At 40.0% G+C, this 25,199-nt stretch overlaps 1 protein-coding gene across 19 annotated transcripts in view; it reads left to right on the top strand.

Annotated features, from left to right (window-relative positions):
• CASK (calcium/calmodulin dependent serine protein kinase) overlaps window positions 1-25,199 on the top strand; it is a 358,988-nt gene that overhangs the window by 314,539 nt on the left and 19,250 nt on the right. For 9 of the 19 annotated variants that reach the window (XM_043570160.1, XM_043570159.1, XM_043570156.1 and 6 more), the window contains 6 exons: window positions 5,734-5,819; window positions 7,179-7,247; window positions 9,980-10,048; window positions 11,459-11,494; window positions 13,142-13,338; window positions 22,055-22,170. In XM_043570160.1, the coding sequence (XP_043426095.1) occupies window positions 5,734-5,819; window positions 7,179-7,247; window positions 9,980-10,048; window positions 11,459-11,494; window positions 13,142-13,338; window positions 22,055-22,170 (573 nt within the window). The remainder of the gene's footprint in view (window positions 1-5,733; window positions 5,820-7,178; window positions 7,248-9,979; window positions 10,049-11,458; window positions 11,495-13,141; window positions 13,339-22,054; window positions 22,171-25,199) is intronic. The other 10 variants (XM_043570169.1, XM_043570167.1, XM_043570166.1 and 7 more) reach the window with 3 other exon arrangements.

Genomic DNA, 25,199 nt, shown 5'->3' with positions numbered 1-25,199 from the left:
ACCATCTCTGATAGAAGTGGTGTACAGCAGGGGCGCGTGGGTGGCTCGGTCGGTTGAGCGTCTGACTTCGGCTCAGGTCATGACCTCACGGTCCATGAGTTCGAGCCCCACGTTGGGCTCTGTGCTGACCGCTGACAGCCTGGAGCCTGCTTTGGATTCTGTGTCTCCCTCTCTCTCTGCCCCTCCCCTGCTCACACCCTGTCTCTCTCTGTCTCTCAATAATAAATAAACATTAAAGAAATGTTTAAAAAAGAAGTGATGTACAGCAGAGTGCCTGGGTGGCTCAGTTGGTTAAGTGTCCGACTCTTGATTTCGGCTCAAGTCATGATCTCACAGTTCAGGGGATCGAGCCCCATATCCGGCTCTGTGCTGACAGCATAGGGCTTGCTTGGGATTCTCGCTCTCCCTCTCTCTCTGCCCCTCATCCCCCCCCACCAAATAAATAAAACTTTAAAAAAAAAAAAAAGAAGTGGGGGGGCCCCTTGGTGGCTCAGTCAGTGAAGTGTCCAGCTTCGGCTCAGGTCATGATTTCCCAGTTCATGGGTACGAGCTCATGTTGGGCTCGGTGCTGACAGCTCAGAGCCTGGAGCCTGCTTCAGATTCTGTGTCTCCCTCTCTCTCGGCCCCTCCCATGTTCATGCTCTGTATCTGTCTCTCAAAAGTAAATAAATGTTAAAAAAATATTTTAATTCAAAAAAAAAGTGTAGTGGACATCCTGGTCCTATTCTTGTTTTTGAAACGTAGCTTTCCAATGTTTCCCATGAAGAATAACATTTACTGTAGATTTTAGTAGATGCCTTCTATTAGGGCTGAGGAAGTTCTCTTATATTCTTAGTTGCTGAACCATTTCATTATGATTGGGTTTGAATTTTATCAAATGCGCTTCATCTGCTGAGATGATCATTTGGTTTTTTTTCTTTTATCTATTAATGTAGTAAATGACTTTTAAAGATTTTCTTATGATAAAGCCCTTTTGCACTTCTCAGATAAACCCAACTTAGTCATTGTATGTTATTTTTTTTTTTTTGTATGTGCTGCTGGATCCTGTAAAGTAATGTTTTGTTTATGATTTTTGTATTTGCAATTATGAGTGAGACTGGGCTGTAATTAGTTTTCCTTTCTGGTCTTTCTCTGTATGGTTTTAATTTCAAAGTTACATTACTTCATAAAATGACTTGGAGAGCCTTCTCCCTTGATGACTTCTCTGAAAGACTTTGTATAATATTGGAATGATTTGTACCTTTAAAGTTTGGTAGAACTTACCTATAAAACTATCAAGGCCTGGCGTTTGGTTTTGGATTTGGGTTTCTTTAGGAAAGATTTCTTTTTTTCTTTTCTTTTTTTTTTTTTTTAACAACTGCTTCAGTTTCTTTAACGGTTATTCAGGCATTCGGGCTTTCTGTATCTTGAGTGAGTTTGGTAAATTACATTTTCCTTAAAAAAAAGTTTTAAAAATTATTTCACTAAGCTTCTTATTCCCTGCCATCTCTGTAATTATGTCCCCTTGTTTAGTACTAAAATTGTTTATTTGTGCCTTGTCTTTTTTCCCTTAATTAACTTTGCCAGTCAGTGAGTTCTGTTAATTCTCTCTGGGGTTCTGTTAATTCTCTCTGTTGTATGTTTATTTCCTATTTCATTGTTTTATGACCTGATTTCTATTTCTCTCCTTCATTCTACTTCTTATTGGTTGTATCTAACTTTCCTAATTAGATGCTTAGTTCATTTATCCCAGTCTTTATTTCTAATATATGCATTTGAGTGTAAACTCTACCCTTAAGTACTCATTTATCTGTATTCCACCAGTTTTGATATGAAGAATTTTTATTGTAATTCAGTTTTAAGTCCTCTTAAATTCCTATTATGGTATCTTTCACTGACCCACAGTTATTTAGGAGTGTTTTTTTACATACCACATCTAAGATTTTCTATGTATCTTTTTATAATTTACTTCTAACTTAATTGCACCATGGTCAGAGAGTGTGGTCTATATGACACCATTTCTTTGAGGTTTCTTGAGACTTACCTTATGGCATAGGACTTTAATCGGTTTTGTAAAGGTCCATGTGTACTTAAGAAGGTTTGTTCTTTAACTGTTGCATGGAAAGTTCTCTATATGATGATTGGCTTGGGGCTATTAATTGTTTTCTTCACATCTTCTATTTCTTGACTAGTTTTTTTGTCTACCTGATCTATCAGTAATTGCTGACATATCTCACTATCATAGTAGTGTTTTTCAATTCCTACCCGTAGAGCTCTCAATTTTGGCTTTATTTAAAGCTGTCTTATTAGGTGCATGGAAATATCTGGTAACCATTTCTATTCTTAATACTTTCTATTTAAAACCTATTTATTAAGGGGCACCTACGTGGCTCAGTTGGTCGAACGTCTGACTCTTGATTTTGGCTCAGGTCACGATCTCACCGTCATGAGATCCAGCCCCACATCAGGTTCCCCACTGAGTGTGGAGCCTGCTTGGGATACTCTCTTTCCCTCTCTCTCTCTGCCCACCCCCACTCTCACTCTCTCTTTCCAAATAAGTTAACATTAAAACTGCTAAAACCTATTTATCTAATAGTAATACACTTATTCCAGTTTTATTTTAGTATTTGCTAGCACGTCTTCTTCCATGCTTTTATTTCCAACCATTCTCTGCTTGTATGCATCAGTGTGTCTCTTGCAAACATTTTTTAAGCTAAGTTGTTCATTTTTTAATGTACTTTGATGATCACCATCTTTTAATGGGCATTAGTCCATTGATATTTATTGTGACTTCTGTCATCTTGCTTTTTTATTTATATTTATTCCATTTTGTAATTGGTTTTCTGTTCATTTTTTGTTCCCTTTTTTCCCCCTGGTAGTTTAGAATTTCAGCATTCTATTTCTATTTTTTAGGTGGTTACCTTGAAATTTTATCATACATATTTAACATTAAATATACTGAAGTGAAACAGTATCTTAATCCCATTCCCAAAGAATACAAAGACATTCAAACACTAAATTTGATTGTATTCCTGATTTACATATTATTCTTGCCCAGTATTTTAGTTCTGTCCTGTTTTAAATTCACAAATTTGTAATTACTATTAATATATGACCATTTTTTTTGGATTTACATAAATGTTTATAATTTTATTTACTCACCATTCCTTCTTTTTTTTTTTTTAATTTTATTTCCAGTATACTTAACATGCAGTGTTATATTAGTTTCAGGTGTAAATTCACCATTCCTTCTTAAATCTCAGACCATCTTTGGGGAACATTTTCCTTCTTCCTAAAGCACATCCTTAAAAGTTCCTTTAGTGCCAGTCTCCTGTTGATAAACTCTCTCAGGTGGTATTTATCTGTAAATATTTTATTTCAGCCCCAATCATGAAAATTACTTTTGTTGAGAACACAATTTTAGGTTGATGGTTACCATTCTGTTGTATTTTGGCATCCATTGTTTGACATCAGAAAGTCTGATGTCACTAGAATTGTCCTTGCTTTCTCTGGTTATTTTAAGGTCTTTGTCTTTAGATGTTCTATAGTTTCACTACCATCCAGCATGGATTTCTTTTATTTATCCTGTTTGGGATACATTATTCTTCCTGGATCTGTATAATCATGTTTTCGCCAGATAGGAAAGTTTGCAACCATTATTTCTTCAAATATTGCCTCTTCCCCATTCTCCATATTCCTTCTGAACTCCACTGGACATGCGCTAGACATTCCCTCCATATCTCTTTCTTTTCCTATTTTCTTTATTTCTTATTTCCTATTTTCTGTATCTCCTTATTTCTCTGACTTGCATTCTAGGTAATTTATTTGGTTTTTTCTTCCAGTTCACTGAAACTCTCTTCAGCCATATCTGAATTCGTGTTCAACTCATCGATTCATTGGTTTATATCACCAGTTATATTTTTCTTTTCTAGAAGTACTAGTCATTTGTACTTAGTTTTATTAATGTGTAGCCATTTTACATTCTGTATCTGATCATTCCAGTATCTGTTCTCCTTGTGATTTAAATCTGTTTTTTCTGGGGGAACCTGGGTGGCTCAGTCGGATAAATGTCCAACTCTTGATTTCAGCTCAGGTCATGATCTCGCAGTTCGTGGGTTTGAGCCCCACATCAGGCTCTGTGCTAACAGTGTGGAGCTGCTTGGAATTCTGTCTCCTCTCTCTGCCCCTCCCCCTCTTGCTGTTTATATCCTTCTCAAAAATAAATTTTAAAAAACGTAAATAAATCTGTTTTTTCTGTTTCTGATGACTCACATACTAGTTTGCCTTATTGTGTGTTTGTGGTCTTTGATTGTGAGCTCATTGTTTCAATTAGTGGAAGTCCTGTGGGCCTAAACTGGGAACACTTTCCTCCAGAGAGAGTTTGTTCCCTCTTCTTCTAGTTACCATGGAGCACCACAGATCTGAGTCTTGCCTCCCTACAGATTCCTAGGCTCAGCTTCTCTAACTTGCTGTTGGCCCAAGGCTCAGAATCCAGCTAGCAGGCATTGCTACTATGTCATTCACCCTTTCCGCTATTTCATTCCACCCTTAGTTTGCTACCACTCTGGATCCAGCTCACAGGTTTCTATGTGGAGCTGATGGTAGATATGGAAGTAGGAAGTGCTCTTAGGCATTTATACTCCTGTTGTGAGACCAGTAACACTTGAAGAGGTGTACCCTAGGTGAGAGATCATTGTAAGAAATTCTTCGAGTGACTAACCAGCCATATTGGCAACAAAAGTCTCCAAATTTTTGTTTTATTATGTTAATTTTCAAACATGAGTAGAAAGAACAGTGCAGGGAGTTCAAGTGGAGAAAAGTAGAAAGTATAGTGCAGTGATCACCCATGTACCCATAACCCACTAGAATTACTGGTAATTCATGGCCACGCTGGTTTCATCCATACTTGCCCTACTGTCCACTCCCCTGGATTATTTTGAAGCAAATTACAGGCATCTTATTTTCTTTATGGACATTTTAGTATGTACCTGTAAAAGACACTGTGAGCTTTTCGTAATAAAGTCAGGTCAGCATGTTAACGTGTGCACAATTTATAAACGAGGAAGTAAAATTTTACATAACTCTGTAAGCATTGGTTCTTGGTCACTTTTTCCAATTTAAGTATTACAGGACCCTGAAATGCCTACCAAATTATTATAAAAGGATTGTGTTTTGTCTACCATAAGCTTATCGTTGTACAGGTATTATCACAATTCTTTGTATGGTATTTGGTAGATAATAATGGTAGAAATTAATAACGGACACTTAAATGGTACTTACTGTGTGCCAAGAACATTTCTAATCCTTCTGTGCATATTAAGCTAATTTAATCCTCAAAACAATCATATGAAATAGGTACTATTTTCATCTCCATTTTGTAAATGTGAAAACCGAGACATGGAAAGTTTTGGTAACCCTCCTAAGGTCTTAACTCTAGTAAGTGATGTGGCTGAGATTTGCACCCAGACACGCTAGGTCTAGAAACTGTCATTTTAAACGACTATACCCAGTGCCTCTCTCAGAAATCAGCAGATTTCCACAGCCATCTTTCAAAAGTGTGTCTTCTATAAGTAAATGTATCTGTTTTGGTGAGTTCACTACTGACATTTGAGTGAGCCAAAGCTGTACCTGTTTCTGAAATATTGGCCTTCAGTGTTTAGCTTAATTTTTTTTAATTACTTACATTGCTGCCTTTGGATTTTGTTGTTAAAATATGTATATATATTAATTTCACGTTTCGTGTCCTTTCTTTAGGTACACTTCATGTTGGTGATGAAATTCGAGAGATTAATGGCATCAGTGTGGCTAACCAAACAGTGGAACAGCTGCAAAAAATGCTTGTGAGTAAATGAAAGTTTCTTTGTCTTTTTCCAAGATTGACTTTCAGTTTGTTAGTTTGTTTTTTAACACACAGATAAGGGGTATTCTTTTGTAATCAGAGTATTTTTGATACTATCGTTTGTGTGGACTTGAATTTCTACAACATTTATAAGAATTGACAACAGAGCGGGGGCGGGGAGTGCCTGGGTGGCTCAGTCGATTGAGTGTCTGACTCTTGATCTCAGCTCAGGTCTTGATCCATGCTGGGTGTGGAGCCTACTTTAAAAAAAATTGGGGGTGGGGGGGTAGACAACTGAGAAAATGTTTGCATGTCCCAGAGTTTGGAGACATCTTGCCCATCTAGCAGTGTGGGCTTCAGTGCTCTCGTTTCATCCTTGATCTCCTGTTTCTTACTGAGCAGACCTGTAAAGATAACCTTTCCAGTCCCCTGGCATGAAGGGTATCATCCTTCGGTCATTATACACACAGCTAGAGTATTTTTTTTTTGAAGCGTGTTCTCCCATGTGCATCTTCCAAGCAGGTGTGCATCAATGTGCATACACATTTCCCACAGTGAATTTTTTAGGACTGACAAGCAACTTGTGCGTATCTGTGAACTGGTTTCTCACTGACCCCAATCCTGCTGACATTAGCAATGTCAGAAACCTTGTTCCTGTTTAGCTGAGTCATAGCCAGCTGTATTAGATTTCTCCACGGCACAGAAGGAAGGAAAGACATAGTAGACCAAGCTATTTTTTACCGTACATATCCAAAATCTGTGTTCACATTGGCTTTGCATTAAAAAAGCAGGATGACAGTCCCTGGTCTATGTTCATTGTCCTGCTGAGTGGAGGCAGATGTTCTGGGACCATCTTCCTACCACAATTGTAGCAGCCTCCCATGTTATGAATATCTATTAGAAGCACCCTGACTCACCACAGTAAAAACAATAAGGCCAAAATTATGAAAGAAGCGGCAAACTTAATGGAGCACCCTCATAATGTAGAAGACCAAATATCATTTTTATGTAATTACTTGTTCTCTTGGCTGGCTCGATTCATGTTCACTTTTGAAAGGCACTTAAAGGTTTTCATCTTTGTGCCTATAAAAAGGTAACCACCCGAGGTCTGTTTCCACCACTCCTGCATGAACAAGGCAGCCAGCCTTGACTTTGCAGGGACGTCTCCCAAGAACAATTTCTATTCCTGTGAGCAGCCCCTACCTTATAACTCGATTTCGATTTCATGTTAGGCCCATGCGTGCTCAGCTGGCTTGCATTAATTACCCCACACACAACACACACAAGTCGAGTGGTTTCTCACTTGTCTTTATGTGCAACATTTGTTTGTTAAGAGAGCTCTCCTTTATTCTTCCTCCAGCGGGAAATGCGGGGGAGTATCACCTTCAAGATCGTGCCAAGTTACCGCACTCAGTCATCGTCCTGTGAGGTAATGGCTCTGGCGCAACCCCACCCCCCACACACACACCCCTGTCTCCTCTGGGTTCTTAACTAACTGTCTGCTGATGGCTGAATGTTTTGGCTTTCTGGGAAATTGTTTCTGCCTGTGCTGTTGATCACTGCACACCAATTTTACAACAAAGATAACGGAACAGAGTAGGTTCCATTCACCTACTCAGCCCTGCTTCCACAGGGAACTCCTCAGCACTTGAACTTTCTGCAGGCTGGAACTGGAGCAAAATAGAGAGGAGCTACAAATAATGACATGAGGCTTAATAAGAACAAATGGAGTCTCTGAGGAAAAAAAACAAAAAAACAAAAAAGATAATTGCGATAATATTTCCAGGAAGTACATTCACTTCCCTTATTAAGAAATCACACAGATAGTTCTTCTTTCCAAGAATCTAAGAAGTGATCTATTTCTGTTAAGATCAAGGTGCTCAAATAATTGCGACAAGTCCCTAGATAGGTGTTAAGTCCGTGACGAATTGGTAACTGGCTTTATTAGAGGGAGTATAGGCTTTTGCAACCTTCTGTGCAATCGCTTAAACATGGAACATTGTGTGATTCATAAGGAAGTAAGTTTTTTAGAGTAATACAGCCCCCAAGTTTCTTTCTTACGGTAGGTGTACCCTATAGAAACTGTAGCTTTTCCAAGCTATGTTATTCAGTTTTCTGTTGCTTATTAAATGAGATTCCAAAAGCGATCCTTTTCGTATTTGGAAACACAAACTGGCATGAAAGGGATCATCCTTCAGGCATTATACACACAGAGCATTATTTTCTGAAGCTTGTTCTTCCGTGTGCATCTTCCAAGCGTGTATGCATCCATGTGCGTACACATTTCCCACAGTGAATTTTTTAGGACTCACAAGTAACTTACTGGAACTCCTCTAGAAAATTGAATTTGACCTCAGGAAAAGCTGAGGGAGGAATTATAAGGCTTCTTCCAGGCTCTTAGCAATGCTGTAAATTTCACAAGCAAACTCAGAGGCTTCATGTTTTTTCTCTAAACCTATTGAAGATATGTCTAAGAATTTGTAGTTTTGCCCAGTATATTTTTAGTGAACCATGACAATTGGGGTTTCTGTTACATCAGGTTTTGAGCTCCTCTTGGTGGCTTTTTATGGAACTTCAATTAATACTATACCTCAAAAGAAAATGCAGAACTTCTTCTGCTCCAGGATTCATGGTTTTGCAATTGGTTACCTAGAACACAAACCTTGCTGGGAAGGAGAGAATGTCACACACATTTTTTATGTGCAGCGTTTTAATATCCTAAAATCGCAGGTGGTCTTCATACCATTTCTCATCATTGAAGAAATTTAGTAAATATGATTGATTTTTTTCTTGTCTTTTTAGTTAACTAACCAGAGGATGTTGTTAGTTATTAATATAACATAAGTTTCTCTTGCGGTTTTTAAGTGGTGGAACTGGTTTTAGGATGGGACTAGTATTATTACATGTGTAAATTTTACGCTTGAGTAAAAAGAGTCCTCCCCCCTTATCTCCTTTACCTCCGAATAGTAGAAAAAATGATATTACCCTCCTAGCCTTAACCCCAGCCTGTTTGACCCTCCTGTTCTCTGGCAGAACTCAAACCTATGGTTGGACTCTTCCCAGCTAGGGCAATACTTCCCAAAGAAGGGCTCTCTGGCCACCCACATCGTTGTACCCTCCTTGGCAAAAGAGGACACCGCTGCCCTCACCCTGACCCCAGTGACTTAAGTCTCTGGGAGTGGACCTAGAAATCAATCTCCTCATGAAGATTTGAGAATACTCCTCTAAGGGAGCCCATTATTTAAAGAGCTAACAAGTTCCAGAAGTTTTCTTTAGATCTTCTAGAAAAAAACAAATGTCTTTTGAGCAGACACGTCCATCTCAAAGGTTTCAAAGAACTCTACTAAACCAAAAATGTCAAAATACATATTTCCCTCCTCTCCTCATTATCATTAAAGCTGATTTGGAAAATAAGGGAATGGAGCCCAGAAAGGATTGTGAGTGTGCCACACAGTATAGAGAGTGTGACTGAGGACTGTCGATCTAGGGAGAGTGGCTGTGCCTCCGGAGACCTTTGCCAGAAGTATAATATTTTTAGAGGCTCAAGGTTATTGTTTTAATCAATCTGCTAAAATGATCTAAAGAATAAAGGTTTCTTCTCTTGTGTATGTCTATCTTTTACCCTTATTAGTAATTTCTGTCCTAGAAGGACTCCAAGGTGATTACGACATGAGAAGTCTTTTGGTTTATTTTTTTTAGATTTGTTTCACTTCAAATGAGTCATTCAGTAAATTTTGACACCGAGGTACCTAAAAACTATTACATGCTTTTCAAGCCTAATTTTCAACAAAAATTAGGCAGTTGGGATCTTCAGCACAATAAGTTTCTAGTGATATTTGTCATTTCACAGTACCTGATAGGATTTTAATACCAATTCACTCTTCCGGGTCTCACTTTAAAGTAAGCCAAGGTTGCATAGAATGTTGGAGACAGGAAAGAAATTCTTAATAAAGGACGTGGCCATCACTTACAATATGTGAATCTTCAGACTGCAAAAATTTTGTCAGACTTCCGTGAAACCATGCACGTAAGTCAGCATAGCACCTTTGCAGCTAAAACCTCAGAGGAAACGGTTGTCAGACTGTGGTTGTAACTGTTGATGTGAATATCTCTGTTTCTGTGCTGGTGTTCTGTGTTAATGAACCTTGTGTCTTATTTCAGAGAGATTCCCCCTCCACTTCCAGACAGTCCCCAGCTAATGGTCATAGCAGCACTAACAATTCTGTTTCGGTAAGAACTCTAGCTCCACACAGCAAAGTGTGACAATTTTGTTGGTGCCACCTGCCTTGAGTGTTCTAGCTACATGTGTTCAGTGGAAATATTGTCTTCTGCCGATATACAAGGCTACTACAGCTACAATGCAGTTTACCCCCGGAAAGCCTTTTCCACATTTTCTTCTCGTGAAAAAAAAAAAAAAAAACCCTTTCACTAGTTAAATTTGAAGAACTGGAGCTCAAGACTGCCTTGGTCATTCTCAAAATATTTCTGTGTCACCCCACTAGCATTTATGACTTTGCTCGGACTTACGCAAAGGATATAAGTGGCAATTTGTTGAAATTTCTAAATGTTTTTTTTTTTTAATTGGAGAAAGATGAAGAAACGTAAGGATTTTGCAGAGTAGGCATGTGGGTATTCTCGGGCTTTGTAGTTGTCTATTCTGAGTGATATCAGCAACATGTTTTAGTTTCCGCTATCTACGTTATGAATTGGTGTGCCCTCTGTTATTGTGGTACGTGCACATATTTTTGTGAATTATAAGCCTTGCCTGGATATGAAAAGCAAAAGGAACTGGCTTCAAACTGCACTTAAGCCACGCTGTTATCACATCTTTAACACAAACTACTTGATCTTTTGACTTGAACTTAGAATTTTACCATTTTTTCAGAACGATTCATTTTGCAATATGAATTGTTTTTCACTTACTTAAACGGAAGCATTTAAGGTGCAAGTATGTGGTATTTCGGGGTAACAAAATCTTTACGTTGCTGATATTGCTGTTGAAATTTGTCGAGAGTTTCACAAATGCAGCAGTATCGCTTCTTTCCTCTTAACGTGCCCTTTAAAAACACATCAACTGTTTTTAATCAGATAAAATTTTAAACGATTTAGAGATCCTCTTAATGGAATGATGTCAGTAAGAGAAATTATGGGAGAAAATTTCCTACAACCTTTATTTTTAACTTCGAAATAGGCTACCAAAGGAATTCATTTATAATAGTTTACATGTAATACTTTAAAGATGGTGAAAATCCATATAGCCATTGAATTTTTCAAAATCTGATTGCAGTGACTAAGTCGAAAAGGGCATCAGCTCTTTTTTAGTTTGGGGTTTTGTTTTTGTTTTTAATAGGGCTATTTCACTCGCAGTGGCTTTTGTGTTGAAGATGCTGAGTTGTTTCTTAAGAACACATTTTCTCTCTTGCTTAAACTTACCTGCTTTCTTCAGCTTGCTGCTAAATGGCCTGGGTTTGATTTTTTTTGATAACTCAACATTTCTGAGAAATGGAATAATGTATATGATCTCTTTACAACTGAAATCTAGCTCATTTTTTTAACCATATTGTAACAGAACACACAAATTACCTTGTACTCTTGAAAAGTAAATGAAAATTTTTCTCCTGGGTTGGCTTTATTCTACAGGACTTGCCATCAACTACCCAACCAAAAGGACGACAGGTGAATAGATATCCTCTATAGAAATTTCTCTAAACTGAGCTGCTAATAGCCAATCTTTTATTAACCCTTTCCATCCCATAATGTCTGCATTTTGGACCATAACATTTAAGCATTGAGAGCTTGTACCATTTCATTTTAACACATTACATATGACTAATTTTCTATAAAGATTTTTTTCCTCACCTCTTTGTAGCTGTGACGGTTATTGTAACTTCAACCTGATAAATTTGTGTTGATGGCTAAGAATTCAGCCTTTGGGGGTCTTCTGGGCCTGCCTCTGGAGTGGGAAAAAAAAAATTCAAAGGTCACAAAACTCGTACAATTCTGAGAGTAACTGAAACGTATGTGCTGATAAACACGTTTAAGCAGGAATTCTCTGAAATTCCAAGAAACCTTTTCTAAATCTGTATTTGCATGTTTATTTCTAAAAGCCACTTACAATGAAAAACGAGGACGTAAGCGTCCTGGCTTTCCACCCCAATGTGCCTGTGTTGGTCCACGCGGGAAAAGTGAAGTGCTACGTAAGCGAGTACGTACTTCAGGAGTACGGCTCTCGGGTGCCCATGCAGAGACCAATTTTATAGGCTGGCTTTCTGAAAAGAAAACTTGAGCACAGTAATCACACAACAGTTCCAAAGCCTTCAGGTTGGTTTTACAGTGACTTAAACATTAATATTCAAATTTAATTTCAAGAGAGAGAATTTTTCGGGGAATCTTCTTGGAATTTGGTGTTAAAAAATAACCTGATTGGGAGTTAAGGTCTGCATAAATTAGCACCTGATAGAATCCGCCCCCCCCCCGCCCCAGTTTATTCCTAAGACTGAATTATATACATAGCACCTTCTTTTAAAGCATTTTAGAAATACGGCATTTCATAAAACGCTGCCATATAACCCCTCGTGTGCTAATCTGTCCCCTTGTATAATATTTACTAGTTACATTTACATTCCCTAAAACCCAGAGCCTTGAACTATGCAGATTGTGCAGCTCTGTGCTGACTTCAAGTGGCAAAGTCAGGATTCAAAGTCATTTTTCTTCTCTAAGACAAGTAAAATACAACTATAGAGCCCCAATCCTTCTGAAAAAGTTAATAACGCTGTGTTTTTAATGCTTTAAAATAGTTTCGATCACACTGAAGTCTGTCAGCAGTGTGTGGACACACCACCAGCTGTCAAACCACTCGGCATGGTTTACACAGCGCTTGCTAGCTTTGTATCACGTGCTGCTTTCGGGTTAGAACCCACCCTGAGTGCTTGTGTATGTGGCATAAAGGCTGCCACGTGATCATGACAACTTGCCCACCACATGAGCTGAATATATGCGGATTTAAAAATGGTAAGAGTACTTCTCTATAATTATAGGCCCATTCTGTTACAGTAAAAGCAGAAACTAAGTCTTCATTTTTATTAAACAAGTATGTTACGGTGCTCCCTCCAAACAAATACCGCCAAGACTTGAACCTGCACACATCCAAGGTAGTACATTGTCTCTAGCGGTAGCAGTTTTGTGTCCTATTTTCCATGCATCATTTGGCTTCACCATCTAATGTCCTGTTTGTATTGTAAGTGTTGGTGTGTGGTTATTAGGTTAGAGCTGTTTGCTCCCACATCACCATGGCAGCCTTTCTTACAAACTCCTGTTTTATAGATCTATGTAAGAGCACAATTTGAATATGATCCAGCCAAGGATGACCTCATCCCCTGCAAAGAAGCTGGCATTCGATTCAGAGTTGGCGACATTATCCAGATTATTAGTAAGGATGATCACAACTGGTGGCAGGGTAAACTGGAAAACTCCAAAAATGGAACCGCAGGTCTCATTCCTTCTCCTGAACTTCAGGAATGGTATGTGGTTTGGTTTTATAATAAAAACGGAGCCCTGACCATCCGCTTTTCAACTTTATATTGTTTTATTGGGTCAAACCTGTTTGCTCTCCTAGCCAATCAAAACTCAGGTTAGTCATCCAAGAATTCTATGTATTTTTTAATGTTTATTTATTTTTGAGAGAGAGAGAGCGACAGAGTACGAGTGGGGAAGAGGCAGAGAGACAGGGAGACACAGAATCCGAAGCAGGCTCCAGGCTCTGAGCTGTCAGCACAGAGCCTGATGCAGGGCTTGAACTCACGAGCTGTGGGATCATGATCTGAGCCGAAGTCAGATGCCCAATCGACTGAGCCACCCAGGCGCCCCAGTCATCCAAGGATTCTAAATCCTCAGCATCTAGTAAGTTCCTGCTTACCGAGCCAGGTCTTTTATATGAAACAAAGGAGAGGAGGAGGGTCTAGAGGGAGGTTGAGCGGCTAGCCTTGGTTCACATGGGTCCTGGTCAGGCCGTGGTCCCTTAACATAGCCCCCCACCTCCCACATGCTGCTTCCATCCTTTCAGATCTGTGTTTTGGGCTTTGTTTTAAAACAAACCCTCTCCTCACCCCTCCACATGCTCACTCATTCCACCCTCCCACCAGCAAAAAACTCAAGGGCCACGATTTAGTGCTGCTCAGGGTATTTGAAGGTAATATGGGTTATACCGTTAGGAGAAAAAGGCAGCTTTGTTTGAAAACTTCATTCTTTACCTCGCCACATCTTTAAAAACACACATTTTATGAGGAAGTTTAAGCTGTGAAAACAGGTTAAAGTCAGACACCTTTTCCACACCATCTTTAACTGACAGCCAAGGAGTCACAGATTACTATATATTTTGGTAAAATCTATTTCTGCTGTTGTTACAATTTGCTTACTTGAACTCTGTTTTGAAAGACGCTGGAGATTTTACCTTTGTCAGAACTTTGACAATATATGAGAAATCTAGTGACGAGATGACTTCATATCTTCCTTTTATTTCACGCGACCAGAAATACAGCACCCATTCGCCATGGGGGCAGTTCATCCCAAAATACTTGAACCTAGCTAAAAGAAACCAGGGGCATTGAGTCCACAGACATTGATCATTGTTTCTTCACCCATTTTTCTCACAAGTTAGAGGGATCCCTCAGTGAATTTCCTTTTCGTGATTGCCTCTGCTGGCTATCCTGTGTCCCCAAAAACATTCTTACGTTTAGAATGTCAGAGCTGATAAGAGCTTCAGATGCCATCATTTTATACAAGGACTCATGGGCCCAGGTAGAGGAAGTAGCAGCCTTCCATCTGGCATTGCCTTTCTGTCTGATCTTCAAGAAACAGCTTAAGCATTAGGAGGACAAAAATGATTTCTAAGTCACTTTGATGATGATGTTATTATGGGATTAGTGATACTTACATTTTACAAAATATGTTCTTTTTTTTTTTTGAGTTTGTTTACTTTGAGAGAGAGGGAGAGAGAACGCACACCTGCGACCAGGGGAAGGGCGGGAGCCTGATGTGGGGCTCAAACTCACTCACTGTGAGATCGTGACCTGAGCCAAAATCAAGAGTCAGACACTTAACCAACTGAACCACCCGGGTGCCCCACAGGATGTTTTCTTGAATGCTGCCATATATTTTGAGCATTTGTTGAAAAGAATTCTGTAGACTCCAGACCTCCTCTCCTTGGTCAGATCATCTGTAGAAATTCTGTTTCCCTGATACCTAGAGCTCCGAGTCCTCTGTAGGACTCCTGAGAAACAGGGAAAAGCAGATTTGCTCCCTGTTTCCTTGGGATGGGGGACTAGGTTATCTGAATCAGTCTTCCTGCTGGAAAAAAATGAAAAGGGCTGCAGAAAACGTGCTTTTGAAAATTACCTTAAAAGCATTAAGTAGCCAAAAAGGTATTGGGGAACTCAGTGACCAGCTTTTGTATGAAAGCAATTGGAGTGAAAAAAATTAGAGCACCCAATGGGCCCATTTTGCCAACGGGACACATCTATTACTGAAAACTTCTCTGCCGGGGAACCAAGGTTAAGACCTAAGGCCTGTACAAGTAGGGGACTCTGTTAGGGGACCTGTCCGCCATTGTTAGGACTACAGAGGCTACACCCTCAGGTTAAAAGGTTAAGATAAGTGTGCCCTTACTGCCCTTCCACAGCTGGGGACTGTAGACAAGGCTACCTTGTCACTGAGCAAAGCAAAAGACACAAATAAAAGGAAAACAAAGTTCCCCTGAAAAAACTGTGGCCACTGGTCCACCTTGAATAGCTTTGTACCCAGGTCCACACAGCCTGGGTCAGCCGGGAGAACTGCAGCCTTACATGTGATGTGAGGCTTCTCCTGTACTAATACTACTTTCATATATCTGTTACAAACATAAAGTCTCTGAAGGAGAAGACTTTACCCTAGGCCTCATCCTAGAGCTCTTCCTCACCCCCCACATAGACTTTTACTAGGGCAGTGACCAACAAGTCAAAACAAAAAAGCCACGGGTACACAAGGAAACCAGACCTGCCTCACAGACTGAACAGAGACCCTACTGAAATGGCAGAAACAAACGCAGACCCACTCTATATATTGGAGTTAGGAGACAAGGTGGTTTTTTAAGCTTTTTTTATTTTGAGAGAGAGAGAGGGAGGAGCAAAGAGTGAGAGAGCAAGAATCCCAAGTAGGCTCCACGCTATCAGCGCAGAGCCCAACATGGGGCTTGAACTCACAAACTGTGAGATCGTGACCTGAGCTGAAACCAAGAGCCAGACACTTAACCCACTGAGCCCCCCAGGTGCCCCAGGAGACAAGGTTTTTAAACAACAGTCTGCACAACTGTGCATATATTTTTAAATCAGTAATAAGCTTGAAAAATAACTTCAGAGACCAGGAAAGTTGTTTAATGGCATGGCAGATTTGAAAAAGAACCAAAAAGGAACTTCCAAGAACAAGGCAGTAACAAAACCTCAGTGGCCACACGCTTATCAGAAGGGCTAAAATTTCAAGTTTTCATCAACAGATAAATGGACGAACAAGGGACAGCGTAGCCATACAACAGGATGCTATTAAGCCATAAAAAAGGAACGAACTATTGATACAACAATATGGATGAAACTCAAATCCAGGCAAAAAAAAAAAAAGACAACATACTGTATGATTCTATTCATATAAAATTCTAGAAAAGGCAAAACTAATCTGTAGTGACAGTCGTTGCTTGGGGATCCAGAGGTGAGAGGGAAGGATTCCAGAGATGAAGAAAATGTCCGTGATCTGGATGGTAACGAAGGTTTCATGGGATGTCTGCATATGTCAACACTGATGAAATTGTACACTGTAAGTATGTCTGGTTTATTATGAAAAATACAAACTCAATGAAGTTGCAAAAACTGTCGAGGGAGAAAGGGATCCTAGCAGGGATGAGGAGGACGAGGCCCACTGGGCAAGAGGTGCCTCGAGACCTGGAAAACCAAATTGATACGGAGAACGTCGGTGGACATGCAGTATCACTGAGAAAGATTTGAAACAACACCATCAGCCAGACCCAGAATCTTTGTTCCCATGTGTTCCTACCAAGTGACCTTTTTCACAGCCTGTAGATGAGAGATCAGGTTTTTTTGGACCCAGACGCCTTGCCTTATTTATCCTTGTTAAATCTCATCTTGCTTGACAGGGCACATCAGTCAAGCCCTTTGATATATTTTGAGTCCCCTAATGTGTCATCGCTCCCCTTGCCTCCTAGACCCTCATCCAAGTCAGCAATAAAATGTGAAGTGTGTATTTGAAACTTCCCTCCAGGTTGATCTAAATCCTGACATGGTTTTCCTGCACTTACTGAGCTAAAGGAAGGAGCATTCATTTCCTGAGTGGCTGGTGACGAGCAGTTTCATTGTCTCGTTGAGTCACACAGAGCCACACGACAAATTTTTACTGGGAACTTTTTACTTTTATTCTTTAAGCTTAAAAACACCGATTATAAGAGACTCAATACACTGTAACATAACCAGGCAAAACTCCCTCAGTTCTGTTTATGCTTCCAAAGATCCTGTGCCTCACAGAAGCTATAGTTATGGCCATGGCACATATCGGTTTGTACTGGAAGAATCCCCAGAGCAAAGGCTTCCTCAGCCTCCTCTGTATGCCACTTAGGTAATATGTAGAGATTGACTTCAATGCTGTTGCTGAGAGTTCACAGTATTTCCCAATAAATGTCCTTCTCCCGGGGCGCCTGGGTGGCTCAGTCAGTTGAGCATCCGATGACAGTTCAGGTCATGATCTCAAGGTTTGTGAGTTTGTCAGGCTCCTTGCTGATAGTACGGAGCCTGCTTGGGATTCTCTCTCTCTCTCTCTCTCTCTCTCTCTCTCTCTCTCTCTCTCTGCCCCTCCCCCACTCAGGTGCATACGGTCTCTCAAAAATAAATTTTTTTTTTAAAGAAATGTCCTTCTCCTAACCAAATGTCCTTCTCCTAACCAAAAACAAATAAAAATAAAACCCTCATGGAACAAGAGAGAATAAAAGACATGGAGGACAGTCTTTTCAAGAAGATAGCACAGCTCCCAACTCATTTCACGATGCCAGCATTACCCTGATACCAAAATTCACAAACGGTGATTCAAGAAAACTACAGGCAACACTCCCTCATGAACATAGATATAAAAGTCCTCAGCACAATATTAGCAAACTGAATCCAGCAACACAATAATAAGGATAATACATCTCGACCCAGTGGAATCTGTACTGGGGATGCACAGCTGTTTCAACATTTGAAAACCAATCAAGCCAATTCAGTGTATTAACAGACTAAAGAAAATCCACATGGTCATATCAGTAGATGCAGAAAAAGCGTTTGGTAAAATTTTATATCCACTTAAGATTAAAACTCTCACAAACTGAATTGAAGGGAACTTCCTTAACCTGATGAGAGCATCTACAATAAACCTACAGCAAACAGTATTAGAAAGGAAAAAAGTATTGCAGGTGATACAATTCTGTGTGTAGAAATTCAAAGGAATCTGTGGATAAACCATTAGAATTAATATGTGAGGTCAGCAAGATGTTTGGTATAAAATCAATATACAAAATCAATTTATTTCTATTTACCAGTAACAGAGAAAATAATTTTTTTACATGCCATGTATAACATAACCTGCATCACCCTTAATATTATGAAGTGTTCTTGATAAAAAATAGAAGTTAAGTTTGATCAGACCTCTAGATCTAATTACCTAGTTGAAGAAAATGTGAAAGAGAGAGGGACTTACTGAAGACACCACAGGGATAAAATCCAAAAAATCCAGACTTTGAAACTACAGGACAAACAAGTTTCTGGAACAAATAAATAGCAAGACAGAAAAGGAGAGAAGGACAGAAAAGTAGATTTAAACCTGTAGATTTAAAAGGAATTTAAGAATATTTAAAGAGGAAATGATACAAACTTGGATTTGTTTCAAAATAATCTTAGGGTGGGTAGGTTGTAAATAACACAAGCCAGGAGTTAATAAATGTTAAAGCTGGGTTGTAGGTATTTGGGGTTCATTATTCTCTACTCTTGTGTATATTTGAAAAGTTTTTAAATTACAAAATTTTTTTAATGTTTGTTTATTTTCAGAGAGAGAGAGCATGAACAGGGGAAGGGCAGAGAGAGAGGGAGACACAGAATCCAAAGCAGGCTCCAGGCTGTGAGCTGTCAGCAAGAGCCTGACACGGGGCTCGAACTATGAGCCATGAGATGATGACCTTAGCTGAAGTTGGATGCTTAACCAACTGAGCCACCCAGGCACCCCCATCTTTTTTTTTTTTTATCAACAACCTAGGAGCAAATATAACAAAGATGTTCAAGACACAGGATGAATTATAACATTTATTCAGACATTAAAGAATTCTTTTTTTTTAAGTTTATTTATTTAGAGAGAGAGAGAGCACAAGTGGGTGAGGGGCAGAGAGGAGAGACAGAATCCCAAGCAGGCTCTGTGCCATCAGCACAGATCCCGATGTAAGGGCTCAAACCCACGAACCATGAAATCATGACCTGAGCTGAAACCAAGAGTCGGACATTTAACTGACTGAACCACCCAGGTGCCCTGAGACATTAAAGAATTCTTAAACAGATGGAGAGATATACTTTGTTCATGGACTAGAAGACTCAGTGTTGTAAAGATGTCTGTTCCTCCCAGTTCAATTCACTGATTCCATGCAATCTCAACCATTTTGAAATTGGCAAGCTAATCTTAAGTTTTTCATGGAAATGCACAGAATCAGGAATAGCCAAGATATTCTTCTAGAAGAATAAGGAGAGAGGCCTTGCTCCATCTGACACCAACACTTATTATAAAACATTGAGATAATAAGGTAAGGGCATAGAGATGCTCAAATAGACCCAATGAAGAGAATCCCCAAAACACTCCCACACATAAATAGTCACTAGTGAGGAATGGATAGTTTTTTCCATAAGTCATGCTGGAACAATTGAGTATCCATTAGAGAAAAAGACAAGAAAGAAATCAGGCTCCTAATTTTATACCACACACAAAAATCAGCTCCAGTGTATTAAAGGCCAAAATATGAAAAAGAAAACTATAAACCTCTGACAAAGTAATACTGAAGAATATCTTCAGGGATAAGGAGGGGTTAAAATACTTTCCATAAAGGAAAAGATGGCTAAATTTGACTAAAGTAAATCTACGTTATATTCATAAGATATCATAGGAAGAGTGAACAGGCAAGCCACAAAATGGACGAAGGTGTCTGCAACACATATAACTAACAGAGGTATAATATCCAGACCATATAAGAAATTCCTACAAATCAATGAGAAAAAGACAACTGGAAAGAAAAATGGCCAAAAGACTTATACACGTTTCAGAAGAGGAAGTCCAGTACCCAATAAACATGAAAAAGTGCTCAATCTCAATAATCAGTGAAATGCAAACTCAAAGCACAGCATTATTGCATTACTTGCCTACTGTGGTGGCTAAAGTTAAATACTGATAATACCAAGTGTTCACAAGGAAGTAGAACAATAGGAGCGCTCACATACTGCTGGTAGGAGTGTAAATCAGTACAACCTCATTGGAAAATCACTTATTCTGATGGTGATTTTGGATTCTTTTTTTTTTAGTGATTTTTTTTTAAGATTTTAAGTAAATCTCTACACCCAACGCAGGGCTCGAATTCACAACCCTGAGATCAAGAGTCAGACACTGCAACGACTGAGCCAACCAGGCGCCCCTGGATTCTTCTTATGTGGGCTCACTCGGGGGACCCCTGTGAAAGAAGCAAAATCGTTAAGCAAAACCGTCTGTGGCAATATCCTGAAGGGCAAATATTTGCTTAGACTAAACCTAAGAGAGCAACTTTTTAACAACATTTGTGCTGAACACTATAATCACAAAGAACAAAATTAAAATTTTCTGATTGTAATTCTTTTTTTCTTTTATTTTGAGAGAGACCATGCATGAGCAGGGGAGGGGCAGAGAGAGAATTCCAATCAGGCTCCCTGCTGTCAGCATGGAGCCCAACACAGGGCTCAATCCCATAAACCGTGAGATCATGACCTGAGCCAAAATCAAGAGTTGAGTGCTTAACCGACTGGGCCACCCAGGCGCCCTCTGAATGTAATTCTGTGGATTTCATTGGTATTTTTTTCTTAGCCTAGAATCACCGTGTAGTAATAGTACCATTTATTAAGCATCTACTGTGTGTACCACTGTGCTGGGGCATTACTTACATTTTTTGTTCTTAGCCTTTACAACAGCTATCCTAAGAGGCTAAGAAACTTGCCAATAAAATGTACTGCTCGAGAGCCTAGGCTCTGGTACCAGACTGAACTCACTCTCCCACTTACTAAGCTGTGTGATCTGGGGCAAATTACTTAACCTCTCAGCCCTTTGATCCCCTCATCTGTAAAGGGGTGGCACAATTTCGTGCGTTGTTAGAAAGGTTAAATGAGTTGATACATGCAAATTTTCCAGAAAAGCACCTGACCCTAAATTGATAAAAGGTAATGAGTGATAGAGCCAAGATTCCAACCAGACCTGCCTCAGCTCAAAATTCCATGCTCGTTCCACCGGATGTCACAGCCATGTGTTTAGGTTGCTCATCTGTGTTATCAGTATATGCTCAAGGAATGTGATGTCATTTTATTAGAAACCTCTGTTTTTATTTATTTGTTTTGAGAGAGAGAGAGTGAGAGCGAGCGAGCACATCAGCGGGGAAGGGGGAGAGAGAGAGAGGGAGGGAGAGAATCCCAGGCAGGCTCTACACTCAGTGAGGAGCCTGATGCGGAGCTTGATCACGCAATCAGTGAGATCGTGACCTGAGCCAAAACCAAGAGCTGGACACCCAACCCAACTGAGCCGCCCAGGTACCCCAAGCCTGTGTTTTTAAAACCTCTCTATGAAATTGCGAAAGCCAAAAAGCAACCTTTATCTTGAAAAGTTTATGAGCAATGGGGCACCTGAGTGACTTAGTTGGTTAAGCATCTAACTTTGGCTCAGGTCATGATCTCACAGTTCATGAGTTCGAGCCCCACATCAGGCTGTCAGTGTCTAGCCTTCTTCAGATCCTGTTTTCTTTTTCTCTCAAAAATAAATAGACATTAAAGAAAAATTTTTTAAGTTTGTGAGCGGTATGTTCATGCAGGTTTGTATAAAGTCTTCAAATGGATGATTTTTCTTTTATCAACATGAAACTTTACAGTAGTTATTTGTTTGTTTTCCGTCTCTGTGCACTAGGCGAGTCGCTTGCATCGCCATGGAGAAAACCAAACAGGAGCAGCAGGCCAGCTGTACCTGGTTCGGCAAGAAAAAGAAGCAGTACAAAGATAAATACTTGGCAAAGCACAATGCAGGTAGGGAAACGTGCGATTGTTACGGAGGCTGGTTAGATCTCACTTCAGTCTTCAGAGTTCTCTGCCCCAAAATTCCACCAGATGAGATCTCCATCAGCTTGCACAACATTAAGAAGGCTCTACCTGCAATTAGTCTGTTGGTTATTTGCCAGATATTTTACAGAGCTCTACTTTACAGGAAGAAAATGCTATTTGGTAATAGTATCCTCGGGAACTAAAAGAAGCCAGTACATTAAGTCCTCCCCTGAGAAATGAGAGCCCGAGTGTTTGCCAAGTCACCAGGATTCTTGCCTCCTTGCTGAGATAGATCTTGAGCAAATATCCTCCCTCCTGGCTCCTCTCTGGCCTTTGGACGTGGCCCTGTGGCAAAAATGTGCCCTTACCAGAGCTGTGCCACGGATGGCCAGGTGATTGGTTGGAAAGAGCACAAATGCTGTTGGATACTAACTCGGTTTGGTCAGTCTCTGTGACTAGTCTTCTTCCCCCACAGTTACTCCCTGGCTCGTAAAAGGCCAAGAGCATTATCTTGGCCTTCCCTTCGTCCTGTTTGTCTCTATGAAAACTTGCGTTCGGCCTAAGTCAGAACATTCCCTTGTTTGCTAAAAACTGAAATGAATACCAAAAAAACATGATCTGTCATTGCCGTAGAATTCCCAGAAGCTTCACAGAATGTAAGTTAAGCTAAAGAAAATGCATGATGATATACAAGAGTGAGATTTACTTACTTTCAGTACCTTCTTAATAGGACTCCTTTTATAAGGAACTTGTTCTGAGGCATTGCAAGCCCCAATGTTGGCATTAGATTAGTTCCCAAGGTTTCAGAAATAACTCCAAAAATCATACATGTGGCCAAAAAAAAAAAAAATCAAACGCAATCTTGCATACCCAGTTGGACAGTATAAGGTTTCAGCCAAATAGGAAATGCATTTCTGTCTGTAAAATGTTATAACGTGTTGTTAGCATCCACCAGGAAAAATTATTTGCAAACGCTGAATTGTTCATTTCTTAATCAGCAAGTAAAAGTAAGCATTTTGAAACACTGCCTAACATGTAAGGAATGTGAGTGGCCACATGGGTACATTTCAAATGGTTCCGTTAAATGGGAACTCATTCCTTTCACGTTGGCCACAATCGTCCTCCATTTTTAAGTCCAATAAAATATATCATTTCTGATTATTTACCATGCTGGAGCACCAGTCCAGTAATGGCTTTTTTGTTTTATGAAGGGAAGAAATATTTAAAGCAGACTAACACAATTTAGCAACTGTTGATTGTCAATACTGCAGTAGTACTATTTGAAGTTCACTGTAGTATCAGCAGAATGTCATTTAAAATATCAGTGGTTACTGCCAAGTCCTCTTTACTTCCATCAGCTTTTTTTTGAGTTTTTTTTTTTAAGTTTATTTATTTCTTTTGAGAGAGAGAGCAGGGAGGGGAGGGGGGGGGAAAGAGAGAGAGAGAGAGAGAGAGAGAGAGAGAGAGAGAGAGAGAAAAAATCCCAAGCAGGCTCTACACCAGCAGTGCTGAGCCCACCGTGGGGCTTGAAGTCACCGACCATGAGATCATGATCTCAGCCAAAACCAAGAGTTGGATGCCTAGCCAACTGAGCCTCCCAGGTGCCCCTATTTCCATCAGCTTCTAACAGGCTCACAAGATGTGTTGACATTTTGTGTGTGTGTGTGTGTGTGTGTGTGTGTGTGTGTGTGTGTATACATACACATATATACAAAACCTTGTCGTTTTTATAATAATTTTAAATGATGTATAGATCTAGATGGCATTATAATTTGAACCTAGAAAAGCAAAGAAATGGCTGATTAAGGCTGTTAATTCATCACAAGCTTTATACTGTACTAATGGAGGGCATATAGACATGAGTATTCAATATGCCAACATTCTTTAATTCAGCTGAGGGAAGATGACAAGCCCCTGGATTGAAAAACTAGAATGTCTAAATTCTGACGAAGAATCTGTTGAATCGTTCACTTAAGAATTTTGTCAGAGAAATCGGCACCCAGTCTGATGGCCAGTGGTTTTTTTGTTTGTTTTTAAGTTTATTTATTCTGTGAGAGAGCACGAGCAGGGGAGGGGCGGAGAGAAAGAATCCCAAGCAGGCTCCGCGCTGTCAGTGCAGAGCCTAACACAGGGCTCAAACCCACAATCCATGAGATCATGACCAGAGTTGAAGTCAAAAGAGTCGGACATGTAACTGACTAAGCCACCCAGGTGCCCCTTCTGCAGTTCACTTTTTCCATTCTTCAGCCACAGGTATGACTGATCTTCCACTGTCCCCGCTCTGTCTGATTTCATTGCAGGTGGTCCTCGGTGGTCCCGCAAATGCACTTGTAAGCTAACAGGCAACCTGACTTAGCACACCTGCATGGTGGGCAAATCCCTTGGCTCCGGGGGGGGGGGGGGGGGGGGGGCGCGGCTCGAAATGAGGGAATTGGGTTAGTCAGTGAAGGATATCCTTTCTAAACCTGAAATTCAGGGGCTGTACGTTTCTTTCCTCATTGGGCCTGACAAGAGAAGGCAAGAGCCTCATAGGGATGGAATACAATGGCTTTTTCTCTGTCATCTTTGGACATTACAACCTCCTGTGCAAAACCACAGACCTAAGTTCTTATAGATTTAGAACTAAGGGAAATTGAGAACTTCCCCCACTCTTTTGTTCCCTTCAGCATTTTCCCAAGCAGTGGTCTTCTGAGCCTCAGAGCTTCCTTGTCATGTTCATGATCCCTTCTACATGTCAGTATTTGTCACTGAGTTTGGGACTGTCTTTTCATACCCTTTGATGGAAAGTCTGAATTTCTTATGAGGTCCTTGTAGAGCTGCTCAGGTTTTCTGGTAGAACTTGTGTTTAGGTGTGTTTGTGATTGTCTAGTCAAAATGTTAATGCTGGGATCCCCATCCCCTGCCCCAAATCACCCCTCATGAGCTCCCCTCTGGGTTTTTCTGCTGTGGAGAAGATGTGCAGCTTTTTTCTTGGACTTTCTGAAGTGTGCTGTCTAGCAAGGCCTTTCTGCCAC

This window comes from Prionailurus bengalensis, chromosome X (genome assembly GCF_016509475.1).
Source record: "Prionailurus bengalensis isolate Pbe53 chromosome X, Fcat_Pben_1.1_paternal_pri, whole genome shotgun sequence".
Taxonomy (NCBI): domain Eukaryota; kingdom Metazoa; phylum Chordata; class Mammalia; order Carnivora; family Felidae; genus Prionailurus; species Prionailurus bengalensis.
Note: the sequence above shows the minus strand (reverse complement) of the source record. Positions and strands in the feature narration are given on the sequence as shown.